At 42.1% G+C, this 13,881-nt stretch overlaps 1 protein-coding gene across 3 annotated transcripts in view; it reads left to right on the forward strand.

Moving 5' to 3' along the window:
• SYT14 (synaptotagmin 14) overlaps nt 1-11,464 on the forward strand; it is a 180,257-nt gene extending 168,793 nt beyond the window's left edge. For 2 of the 3 annotated variants that reach the window (XM_056568204.1, XM_056568202.1), the window contains 2 exons: nt 1,110-1,166; nt 6,610-11,464. In XM_056568204.1, the coding sequence (XP_056424179.1) occupies nt 1,110-1,166; nt 6,610-6,923 (371 nt within the window). In that variant the 3' untranslated portion in view covers nt 6,924-11,464. The remainder of the gene's footprint in view (nt 1-1,109; nt 1,167-6,609) is intronic. The other variant, XM_056568203.1, reaches the window with a different exon arrangement.
• Nucleotides 11,465-13,881: the final 2,417 nt, after the last annotated feature.

Consider the following 13,881-nt stretch of genomic DNA (forward strand, 5'->3'; position numbering starts at 1 on the left):
AGCCTGTGCTAGCATTTCTCCTGCAGTGTATATAGTAGTATATAGCAGTATATACGGATACTGGAAGCCTGTGCTAGCATTTCTCCTGCGGTGTTGCTATCAGTGTGTGAAGAATGGGAGAAGAGGGTTGCATTGACAATCCAAAACAATGGGCAGCACATTGAACACATTTTATAAGTGGTCAGAAACTTGTAAATAACTTATGAAAGAATAAAGTTACGTTAAAACCAAACACATCATAGTTTTTCTTGTAAAATTCCCAATAAGTTTGATGTGTCACATGATCCTCTTCCTATTGAGAAAAAAAAGTTGGATTCAAAATGGCCGACTTCAAAATGGCCACCATGGTCACCACCCATCTTGAAAAGTTTCCCCCCTCACATATATTAATGTCCCACAAACAGGAAGTTAATATCACCAACTGTTCCCATTTTATTAAGGTGTATCCAGCATATAAATGGCCCACCCTGTAGTTAGCTGAACATGACAATGTGGTGAGACTAGCTGGCCATCTAATGCATATGATGACCTCCCAACTTTCTGCCAATGCCATATGTTTGGGGAGAGAAGGATTGGGCATGTTGAGTTTCAACTTTCCGATCCTTTTGTTCTCGGTAAGTTAACAGGAGTTTGTTTTGAAAATTTCACTTTTATTGAGCAAAAATGGCCAATAAAGTTTTAAAGCTGGTAACCATCTTTTATTTGTTCTCCTAGCAATGTACTTACTTAGGCATTCATCAACTTTCCTCTAATGTCTATGGACCTCTCTCTGTCTTTATTTGTGTACACCCAAAAAGTTCTTGTAATAATAGTATTGGAAACCTTGTGCTTGTAATGGAAGATGAGATAAACACTTGGTGCCAGTGATAATTCCATTGCTAATGCTAATTCACTATTGTTGGTTGTGTCCCTAAAATGTTCTTCTACTTCTATTCTGTTCCACTTCAAATTACAAAAATGTGTTCCTGTATACTCTTTCAAGGCCGAGGAAGTCATGTCATGGAAATGCATGACCTCTGGTACTGAAATGGTTGCACTTTAACCTTTTACCCTCTCTCACCCAACTATTGTCATTATTTCTTTTTCTGCTCTCCACCCTCTGTTGTCAGATGGACTGTTCTGTTGTCTAAAACACTTGATAGGTGGACAGGTTTATATAATTCGAGGTGAGTCCCGTAGAGGCTAGCTTGGATGTTGTCTTTCTCGTGCGGAGGAGAACTTGCAGTAAAGCTGTCCACCATATTGTTTTGTTTTTACCTTTTCATCTGTGGTTCACCGGATGGGACTGTAAATGAAACTGATCTCTGCGGGTGGATGACTGTTTGCAGAATGGACAGAGCAGAGTCATCTAAAGTGTAACACTGCATTGTACTGCTGGCCAGACACCACTGGTACCTGGGGCTACATACATTTTTGGAACATTGCTTACCTGGCCAGACCTGGCATGATCTGGCCAACAAGTTCCACAGAACAATCAAAAGAATTGTCAACCTTGTAGCCCCCAATAACAAACATTTTTCATATAGTCCCCCTTTACTTTGATAAAACTTAGTCAAGAAAGCACAGTCGGCACTGCTGCCCCATCCACACTATAACAACCTTGCTTTAAAGTGTACCTGTCGTCAACAAAAACTTTTTATATAATGTAGATAATACCATTATATGTATATTTGTAATATACATTGGTTAACAATTGTGTATATTTTTGGGTGAAAAAGTGCTGTCCCTGCAGCTATTGTCTGTGTGTCTCTATGAGGAGTCCAAAAACAGGAAGTGAGGGTAGGACAAGCAGGGATCTGTGCAGGTTTCTGGTAGTCAATCATCCTGATGTATGAGCCAGGAGCATGTTATAGAGCCTCAGTGCACACTGTCCTGCTTTTTCTTATTGCACAGAGCCCTGCTTGTCCACCCCCACTTCCTGTATTTGGACTCCTCATAGAGACACACATACAATAGCTGCAGGGACAAAAATATACACATTTTTTAACCAATTTATATTACAAATATACATGTAATGGTATTATCTACATTATATAAAAAGTTTTTGTTGATGACAGGTACACTTTAACTCTGCTCACTAATGCATCAATCCACAGTTTATCGCATAGAACAGTCCGGTGCTCTGTGACATAGTATAGAGACAGAATCGTACCAACTTGTGTGTAGCTTGAAGAGACTCACGGCACTCGTAGTTCATGCTTAATCCACTTTATTCCCGAAAGAGGTGAAAGTACATGTTGGGAGGGAGAGAAGAGACGGGACGATGTCCGTTTCGCAGGCATCACTGAAAGGGTCTTTGATCCAAGGACTTATTCTGATTTCGATTTTTGGAGTCAAAAAGGGATTTCTTTCCCTAAATTGAGGAATATTGACTTCTGGATTAACCTTGCAGGACAATAGGCTTAACTGGATTGACATACAATGCATTCAGAAAATCTTTAGACCCTTTCACTTTTTCACATTTTGTTATGTTGTGGCCATGCATTCAAATTATAAAAAAAAAAAAAACTCATGGATAAACGTGTCTGTTAAAGAAACACAGCAGAGCTTCTCATGGGAGATATGGATGTACCCATAAAGGGGTATTTCAGGAAAAGATTTATTTTTACATATCAACTGGCTCCAGAAAGTTAAACAGATTTGTAAATTACTTCTATTAAAAAATCTTAATCCTTCCAATAATTATCAGCTGCTGAAGTTGAGCTGTTATTTTCTGTTTGGCTACAGTGCTCTCTGCTGACATCTCTGCTTTTCTCGGGAATCGCACAGAGTAGAAGAGGTTTGCTATAGGGATTTGCTTCTACTCTGGACAGTTCCTGAGATAGGTGTCATCAGAGAGCACTTAGACAGAAAAGAACAACTCAACTTCAGCAGCTCATAAGTACTAAAAGGATTAACATTTTTTAATAGAAGTAATTTACAAATCTGTTTAACTTTCTGAAGTCAGTTGATATTTAAAAAAAAGTTTTTTTCCTGGATAACCCCTTTAACTACTGGTTGGAGGATAGGGGCAATCTCGCTCACCTTTTGTGGTGGTGTGCCAGACACAACCACCCATGACAGCGTGTAGTGTCGGTGCAGCCACCCGGGTCTCAGCAGTCAGGAAACCTCCGCCGAATGAAGAAGCGTCAAATGGATAGGTAAAAAAGAAAATCCACGGGGTCTCGACGCAATCCGTCAGATGAAGTCACAATACGTGATATGTAGAAAAGTAGTCCATTTATTGAAGTGCCAAGCAAACAAACGCGTTTCGAGGCCTCACTAGCCTCTTTATCAATGTTACAATGGCATGTACATGCAGTAAAAACAGTGTGCTTATAAAGCTAAGAGGGCGCTAAGGATCGAATGACTGACATTAGCTCTCCTGCCGGAAACACAGGAGAGTGACGTACTGTGCAAACATTGTTCAAAGCATTGCCACCGGTCATTAGCAAATTTAATATGTAAAACAGCATGCAAAGTAGTATTATATCATGTCTCCATATCCCTTACCTGATCGGCACCTAGCGCCGTGCAAGCGGGAAGCGTTTAGCGGGAAGGTAATTCATTCTGTGACCAGCACAGAGCCAGCCGTCGGCGGGCCTTAATAGCGGAGGTTCAGTGGAGATAGCGCGCACGTGTATAAGAAGGGAGGCAGCAAGTGAAGTGTAACTCAGGGTCCAATTCTTACCATAGGGAGCAGTGTAACTAAGGACGCTATGACTCACGCATGCGCGCGGTAAGAGTAAATGGATTTTCGTAGACATGCACTTGGCTGAAAGTGTGTTCCATATGTTAGTGCATATGATGGAATGGTAACATCACGGCCATGCCCCCTCAATGCAAGTCTATGGGAGGGGGCGTGACGGCCGTCACGCCCCCTCCCATAGACTTGCATTGAGGGGACGTGGCTGTGACGTCACGAGCGGGGCACAGCCGTGACGTCACGAGCCTCCGGTGCTGCACCCAACGCTCTAAAGGAATGCTGGGTGCAGCAGGGAGATCGTGGGATTTCCCAGCAGCAGGACCCCCGCGATCGGAAATCTTATCCCCTATCCTTTCATATCTAGGGGCAGAGTACCCCTTTAAGAGTCTAAGTGTTTCCCTGGTTTTCACCCTGTATCTCGCTTCAGGATCCAGAAACTGGACTTCAGCTGCAGGGGAGACACCAGGTCGCTGCCACAAGAGTGGTCCTGGTGAAGTGGCAGGTGGCCAGGCAGGCCAAAACGCCCCAGTACCAAGCACAAGGAGCAACATAACAAAAAGGGTCTAAAAGCTTTCCGAATGCATTGTATGTCTTTTTTCGGCCTTAAAAATAACAGTATATTGCTATGAAAGCAAGCTATGGAAGGACCCCCTAAAGCTCATTTTTCCACCACCATCTTCAAAGTCACTGATGAGTTGGGCTTTAGTCATAAAGCGAATTCTCTCATATATTATGCCCATTTGTATAAGTATAAGTGTTTTTACCTTGAAATCCCATTCAGTAAATAAAGGATGTTTGAACTACTGTAAAGGTGGTCATACACATGCAATAGCTGTTGGCCAAATGTTTGCTGACAGCTACCTCTCCTGATCCCTCCATAGACTAAGTGTAGGTTCACACAATGTACTCTCCAAGTGGAATTGTTCACATGATACAATTTCCGTGTGGAATTCCGCAAAAGGATTCAGTATGGACATTCCACAGCAGCCTTTTACAATAGGATCAATTTCAGTGGGATTCTGCTGCCCTATGCACACGGCGGAATTTCCGCGGCCGATGTTTCTGCCACAGAAATCCTGATTCGGGAGTCCGCAGAAAGAATAGAATTGTCTACGAGACGGCGCATTTCCAATCAGTCCTAGTGCCAGCATGTTCTGCCGGGGCTCCGCTATCGGTGGAATGTCTCCATGCGGTCATTCCACTATGTTAACATAGCCTTTCTGTTTTGGTTTTTCCAATGGTAAATTTTTTTAGCTTTTTGCGCAGAATAATGGCGGACTTTCCGAGAAGGAAAATTCCCAGCCTGCACAACCATGCGGAATCCCCTTTGAAACCAATACAAAATGCAATGCCCCTAAAATTTTTGCGTAATGTCAATTGTGTAAACGTACCCTTGTGTGATTGATGCTCTATATCTTAATGGAGAGGAAGGATTAGCCACTACCAGACTCCTCTGTGATGGTTTATCTTTCAGATCAAAAAAGGATCCGGCAGATGACATACAACTTGCCCGATCCTTCTCTTAGCCAATATCATCAGTCAGGGGACAGTCAGGGGACAGTCGGGTGACCCCCCCCCCCCCCCATACACATTGAGATGACTTATTTTCTTGTGTTTATGGCAGCCTTTAGTCAAGCTCCAGCCAACAAGCTGCAACACTTTTTTTAATCAGTTATATGCCTGTATCAACTAGGGCAATAAGCCCATGGCCAGTTGATGCCTTCAGTGACTATCTGACAGTAGTATGGTTTTGTTCTGTATTATTCTTGCTTAGAAAACGTTTAAATTACAATATTCTAGATTGATGGAACTCACATTTAGCATCATTATTGTACATTCATGAACAATGGTCCCATCCAGGCATTGGCAATAACCCAGCTTTTATATCCCCCCGATCAGTAACTGTTTTGGATGCGATGCCCATTTTAACTCTATATCATGTTCCCAACACATAATAGCGTACGTCATTTTGTGCAAACAGCTAATAACCCTGAAACCCATATTGTATAGTGACATTTTGCATAATGCGGCTTTGAAGAGGAGCCAGCACAATGGAGTTACTGCCCCCACCCATTTATCTTTAATGGTTTTGTACTGTTTGCCACCAAAATGACTGGTTTTGTCGAATGCTGCATATGAAACCATTATGCTGAAATTTTCCCCGTCTGTCGAATGAATTTTTGTACATTATCCGCACTCGGATCGGAGACAAATGTAACAAAATTGCAGTCTGGATGCATTCAAGTGATGCTTGGCTCCCGATCTTATGCTTTTAACTCAATCAGGACCGAAAAAGGGCCAGCAATGCAGTGCAGTGTACGAGGCAGAAGACTCGTATCATGAAAGGGTTAAAGCCCAGATCTGCGGTGCTAAACCGCATCCATGCAGAGTGTTCCTAGTCAGTTCCCATATTTGGCATCTCATTCTCAGCTCTTCTGATGTCACCATTGCACTTCTGCTCCTTAACCCCCCCCCCCCCCCTCCGCTTCTCCATCAATCGTTCTCATTCCCTCTGTTGATGTCTTTTTATTCTCCAAAAACTCAGTGGTATGCTTCAAGTGTTGTGGCTAGACGAAGCTTGCTTAGTGTTAGCAATGTTATATTATTTGGCTTAGTGCAACGATTAATTTAAGAACGCAAGAGGATTATGCGGTATACCGTATATGCAAATGCAATAGTCTGAATCATTCCGAGCCAAGACTAATATTTGATTTTTTATTTTTTTGTCATTAAATATTTAACGCTTGGATTTTCCCATTGACATTTTTTTTCTTAAATCCTTTTGTAGAACTGAATAAATTGCATTTGATTCAGGTGACTGGTATACTCCATATCCTTCTCCTACACTAATGCATTGACTGATGATGTTGCCCTGGTACCAGCGTGCCCACTGAAATTCTTAACCATCTCGTTCATTTTTGTAGATACCTATGTAAAGTTAACTCTGCTGAACTCCATGGGTCAGGAAATGTCGAAATGTAAGACGTCCATCCGACGAGGTCAGCCGAACCCCTTGTACAAGGAAACCTTCATTTTCCAAGTGGCTCTCTTTCAGCTCTCGGATGTGACTCTCATATTGTCCGTTTATAACAAGCGCAGCATGAAGCGCAAGGAGATGATAGGTTGGATATCCTTAGGTCTGAACAGCTCGGGCGATGAAGAGCTTAATCATTGGACTGAAATGAAAGAGTCAAAAGGACAGCAAGTATGTAGATGGCATACGCTGCTGGAATCGTAATTGCCATTGGTAGGTCTCTCGTGACTCGAGAGAGCTCATCTGCTCTTTGAAAGGACAGGATGTAATTTAGCCACCTGCATAAGATTGCTCCTTGCAGGTAATGGCTTTGACATGCTGTGGAAAGCTCAGTACACACCAGAGATGAGGCTTCATGCCGCAGTGTGTATCCCTGTGCATCTGAGCGGAGATGGGCAAAAGGACGTGAACAACATGAAGCTGGATTTATAGATAATATTCCGATCACTTCTTAGGTGCTTTTTTTTATTTTTTCTTGATTAAACACTTTTGTACAATGTTCTCACAAAATAACCTGGAATTTTTTGGCACCATAATAGAGGAGAGTAGGGTAAGACCCTTTTTTCAGTCAATTTAGGTCTTATTTCTGCAATCAAAACCGGCCCACCAGTTGTTATCGAACTATATCTTTCATGGTGCCCAGGTTCTTCTTGGCTATATACAGTACCATGAGAAATGTAGTCTAGTAGGAACTAACCCTGGTGGTTCAACTTTTGCTGTCCAGCAGGTTTGGGCAGCCATGATGACAAGTTCTCCTTTGAGTTTACATAAGACTGCTCCTGTCCCTCTAGATGGTTGATTGGACTCCATCTATGTTAGCCATGGGTTATGTAAAGTTGTCATTGATAGGGTATTTTAGTTCCACCAACTCAAAAAATTGTCTCCTATGTAAAGTTTAGTGGTTGGGCAGAATCCATTGGGAGACATACATAAAGTCAACTGCTGGGACCAAAGGTCTTTTGATTTCAAAATAGGAAATTGGCCTTAGGAGTACTCCGGGATGTTAAAATTGTGTCCCATACTGCCGCCAGTAAAAAAAATAAATAAAGGGATACATACCTGCCACCGCTCCCCCGGTGCCTTCGGTAACCCGTTTCAGCCCTGCTGCGATCCTCTTCCTGGTTGCCTGTTGGGACACATTTTTAACATCCAGGAGTACTCCTTTAAGTTACCACCAAATTGAACGGTATAATTTGAATAAAAGGTCATTGATGCCTTTGGTGGGACAGCTTACATGTGGAGTATGTCAATAAGTCTGTTGTTGTTCTGCATAAAGCTCACTGCGGTTTGGACTTCTCAGTAGATCTCTAAAGATCTATTTTACTATCTATATTGGCATTGGTGCCATCTTAAGCAGATAGTTAAGGATTTTAACACATATGTCCAGCCATCATGAACCATTACAGATAGGAACACTAGATTAAACTATCTGGATCTGTTGCATCCAGTGTTCCATTTGGTACCTAATAGGCTGAAATGGGGCACAGTAATAGACCTTTGGTCCATCCAGCATAGAGAGTCCCTTTGGCATGATTGGATCAGACCAAAAAACTCTGCCTGCAGAATTTTTTGATTCTGCCAAACCATGCTGGATGGCATCTATGCTAGATCACATAAAATTGTCCTAAAGGCTTATTGATATCCTACATATTGAATGTCTACGATAGATCCCTTAATGGTGGCAAGTTGAGTGAACAAAACAGAATAAATTATGTCTAGAAATACAGTACCAAGTTTTGCCCTTATTCTCATCAGATATGAAATCTTATATTGAATTTTAAAGCACAAATGTTAATATATATATATATATATATATATATATATATATATATATATAGATCCATAGAACCATTTTATGACATTTATTGAAAATACAACTAAAAACCTGAAAGATATTCTTGAGGCAGCTAATGTATATATAATGGGCTTGTCTTGTTTGGACAACCCGTTCTGTTATTGGGCAGGTCAAGGAAATATTCATGGGTGGTTCTTTCTTTTGGGAACTCCCCTGCCCATCTGTTGTCAGCTGAAGGAACTGTACGGAAAATAACCATGACATGATAACTGTAGATAAAATCCATGGATATCTATATAAGGTGGTTTACAATAGAGTATCCATTGCTGAGGGTGGCACCAGATGTGGCTCTTCATTCTAGTAAGCAAAGGAGGATTCTGAGCAGGAGACCACCTGACCATGCCATAGTATGGTTTTGAAAAAGGGTGGTCCGAAGACAACAAAGACAGGTCACCCCACTAAAGGAATATTACAGGCTTTAAAAAAAAACAAAAAAAAAAACATTATACTGCTGGGGTTTATTTTTTATTGAATAGAAAAAATAACATACTTACCTAGCCATGGTCCAACACAGCTCCCGTTTCTCTTCGTCTGGTCTCCTGATCTTATCTCTTCCTGCTTCCAAGACAAGCCCTCGGTGCAGGACCTGTCAGCTCAGCCAATTACTGGCAGCAGTGTTGTCCCTTCACGGCCAGAGATTGGCTAACCAGGCAGGTCCTGCATCGAACACAGTAAAAAGAAATATGACCTGGGGACCAGACAGAGGTTTTTTTTTTTTTCTATTGCCCACCCCACCCCAGAAGCATTTAATGTAATGTCCCATATATAACACTCAGATGGTACATCCAAGTTAAAATGGATACTCTCACTAGGTACATGGAACAATAACTAAATGCCACTGAGAAATTTACCAGCACTGATGGGTTTAATGTGTTCATGTTCAAGATGGAACTTGGAATACAACTCCCCTTGCATGTTTTGTGACTCAGTCTACTATATGTTGTCTATAATGATTTAAAGATTGTAAGTTTGATAAAACAGGTAAAAAAATTTAAGTTAAGGCTTGGTTGGATTTTACTGCAAATTGTTTCGAGCTGGCAGCCATTTTGTATTCCATCACTCTCAAAATGGTAGCCTCCATGATTGAAATGTGTTTGTTACAGTTTTATTGTCATTTTCTTACCATACCCAGATGTAAAGACTTGCACATGATTTTTGTTATTTAAATGTCCGGTGTATTCTAGTGTGGAGATCTAGGAAAGTTCTGTCAAGTTGTTGTTATGTAAAAAAAAAAAAAAGAATGTTTTAAGAATGTGACGAAGCGAAAGTGAATAAAATAGAAACAAGGAAGTTATATATAAAGATGACAGCAAATATATGTTATCGATTTTAGATCCTTGTGTGTTCTGAAACGCGAAGATACATTAAATGGTTAAATGTTTTATCTGGGTAAGATGGTCTCCAGGTACAACAACATATTTTCCCTAAACTTAGGGATAGTTCTAAAGATAATTTGTGTCACCAGAAAATAACCTATTGTTTAACTCTAGTTTTTATGTTAACTAAATTTTTAAAACGATTCATGGTTGATTTTTTTTTTTAATAGTATTTACCTTGTTAAATAATCCTGAAATCTTGCAGTTTCCATTCTGTCCACTAGGAATAAAACTAAGCTGAGACTTCCTGTTCTGTACACATCATTTCCCAGCAGTCTCCTCCTTGTCATCACAGACAGGATTACAGTGAAAGGTGACACCAGTGTATAGATAAGAGAGGTACACACAATAGCTGTTTTTTACAGACCAGCCTTCTCCTCCCTGTAGAAAGACATCTGCAAAGGTCACAAAGCATGCCGAAACACCTTTCCCATTCATGTTAACAGGACAGCTTCAGTCTGTTGTTTCCTATGACCATGGGGCTTGCGGTAAAGCATTTATCTTAAAGGGGTACTCCGCCCCTAGACATCTTATCCTGGAGATAAGACCCCCGCGATCTTTCTTCTGCACCTGGCGTTCATTTAGAACGTCGGAGGCTCGTGACATCATGGCCACGCCCCACTCGTAGCGTCACAGTCACGCCCCCTCAATGCAAGTCTATGGAAGGGAGCTTGACAGCCATCATGCCCCTCCCATAGAATTGCATAGAGGGGGCATGGCCATGAGGTCGTGAGCGGGGAGTGACTGTGACGTCACGAGCCTCCGCCCCCACATCGCCACCGAAGTTCGCTCCGTGCACCAAATGTCTGGGGTGCCACAGCGGAGATCGCGGGGGTCCCCAGCAGCAGGACCCCTGCGATCAGACATCTTATCCCCTATGCTTTGGATAGGGGATAAGATGTCTAGGTACAGAGTATCCCTTTAAAGCTGTTAAGACAGCCCAAGCAAGATGTACAAAATTTTTTAAGAATATTGCTGTATTCATGTAAATTGAAGGCCTTTCCAGCAGTTGTGATTGATCACTACATACTGTATGATTTTTTGCAAATCGAATGTATCCATTTTCACCCTGTGGTTCCCAGCAATGTTAAACCAAACAGCACAATTGCCTTGTTTCTCTTTGGATGTAAGTTGTTCTTGTTCCAAATTTGGAACATTTGTGTCAGGGTTCACATACTTCATGCTTTACAAATTTTTTATTTTGCAGCTTTAGTTTTAATTAAGAACGATGTGTAAAAAAAAAGTAAATTTTTTTCTTGTTTTGGAATTTTTTTGTACACTAGGTTGCACGTGTTTCCCAACCTTTTCTGGATTTGCTGCCTAATTGTTGGATGGACTGAATTTTCTCTTTTAATAAGTTTAGCCAATAAGATGTGTCATGTAAAAAAAACATATTGAACTAATGAAATCTTAATGAGTATAACCATTAAGAAAATGTACCTGCCCTTAGATTCATGATAGAGATAATGATAGCTACAAAACGAGAACATCTACTCATCTAGTTAAAGGGGTACTCTGGCGCTATGACATCTTATCCCCTATCCAAAGGATAGGGGATAAGATGCCTGATCGAGGGGGTCCCTGGCGATCACAGGGACGGAGCATTGTGACGTCATGGCTCCGCCCCCGTGATCGCCAGTAATCAGACTCGGAGCGAACACGCTCCGGGGACTGATTCTAATGGGGTGCCGCGTGCAAGATCACGGGGGTCCCCAGCAGCGGGACCCCCTCGATCAGGCATCTTATCCCCTATGCTTTGGATAGGGAATAAGATGTCTTAGTGCTGGAGTACCCCTTTAAGACTAATTCGATCCTTGAAGTGCCCGCACAAATGAGTGAAGTCAAACAAACCTGATTTCGAACGTATTAATTTTGACTATTCAGGATTGTGGGGGGTTTGCTGACTCTCAGGGACAAAGAAGTCTAGGACATGTTAAATTTCCATGTGCAATCCTTTTGTTCCTAAATGACTTCTCCCCCCCCCCCCCCCCCCCCACCTCCATACACATTAGACTTGTGTCTGTCAAACCCGCCTGATTGTTGCAGGACCTACTGTGGCCTACTGACTCTTCTCTGTCAGATGATATCAGAGTAGAAAAAGATCTTGAATACTGAATGTCAAATGTCCATCCGTTTTGTTCTCAGGACATCCTTCCCCTCTCCATTCAGAACACATGAATACTCAGCCAAACCGAGCGTTTGTCCATATGAATGAATCAGGAGATATAGCTGTCGGCTAAACAAGGATATTGTATGTCTATAGCTAGTTGCAGGATAGTAAAGATCCTATATTCATGTAAATCTTCTTATTCTGAGTTAGTAGTCAAGGGGGCAGTACTACTCAGTCAGTCACTGAATAGGACCACCCACTTGACTACTTAACAAAGAATGATCAGAGATTTTTATGAAAAAATGACAAGTTATCCTGCAACTTTTCCCATTAAAGGAAAACTCCGGGATACAAATCTTATCCTCTATCCTAAGGCTCCGACCGCTGGAACTTCCCGCGATCTCCTGTATGGGGCCCGCCTCTACTCCTGAATGAGGTGTGTCTACCACTGCATGTAGCAGCGGCCTACACTCCCCCTCAGTGCAGCTCTATGGGTGAGCCGGAGATTGACAAGTACAGGGCTCCAGCTTTCCCATAGATGTGCATTGTGGGCAAGTGTCGGTCGCGGCTACAAGCGGTGGTTGACACGCCCCATTCTGGAGGAGAGCCAGGCCTTGTACAGTAGATCACGGGGGGTCCCAGTGGTCGGACCCCCCACTATCTGACACTTATCCCCTATCCTTAGGATAGGGGATAAGTTTTGTATCCCAAAGTTCTCCTTTAATCTATTCTGCTCTATAACATGAAGCCTGCAGATTGGATATCTTTCTAAAGCCAGAGACTTGCCTGGGACTGCAACGATCAGGATATGGATTTGCCGGAAGCCCCATAGACTTGTATGCTGATCTCTGTAGTCTCAGGCTATGAAGTTGCCAGAAGATTTAAACAGCTAACCTGCCACCAGAGTGTGATCGGAGTTATGCTTTAAATTTAGAATGGAGATAACTAGTCGATTGGTGGGGATCTGAGTGCTTGGACCTCTACTGATCCCAAGAATGGAGAAGAAAGTATGAATGAAGGGCACATACCTGGCCAGTCCTTCATGCATTCCCTATAGGGCTTCTGAACATGTTGGGAATCCCCATAGAGAATTAATGTCACACCGGACGTGCATGCACACTGTTCTTTCAGGGGCACGATTTTCCTGCATAATCTGGATCAGCGGGGGTTTCAGCAGTCGCACCCTCCACCCCCATTGATCCACAAGTTATCTCCTATCCTGTAAAATCAGACTTTTCTCATTTTTGTGTGGCATTTAATTTACAAGACGTGTTATATGGCATCGATATTATACAGAACGGCTGAAGCCATTGTGACTGTTACATCTCCTCTTTCTGTGTTCTTGCTGTTTATTGTGCAGCTTATAAAGAATTGCATTACAACAACACGAATCCTTCATGTCAAAACATTACAACTCGAGATAATTAGAAACATTAAAATCATGTAAAACCAGGGAATGTAATATCCAAATTGTATTATGGTTTACAAAGGTGTCACCGCGATGGAGTTGATACCTTATGTAAAAAATAGGCAATAAACCTACAAGATAATAGGAAGACAACGAGAGGACGGATGTGCCTCAGCACAAACATGGATTCCATGGCAGGAAGACATGTTTACAAAGCAGAATTGTGAAATGGAGGGATGCACCCCCATTTGAGGAGTCTGACCTATGGTCAGGGGGTGGGGGGACCACCCAAGATAAGATTCTTATCCTCTATCCTGTGGATAGGGGATGTGTTAAGCTCCCTGGAATACCCCTTTAATATGGCCCACCCTGTCAGTTCATGTCCTAAGACCTGTGGTCAAGCTGTAATTAGG

The sequence above is a fragment of the Hyla sarda genome, chromosome 3 (genome assembly GCF_029499605.1).
Source record: "Hyla sarda isolate aHylSar1 chromosome 3, aHylSar1.hap1, whole genome shotgun sequence".
NCBI lineage: Eukaryota > Metazoa > Chordata > Amphibia > Anura > Hylidae > Hyla > Hyla sarda.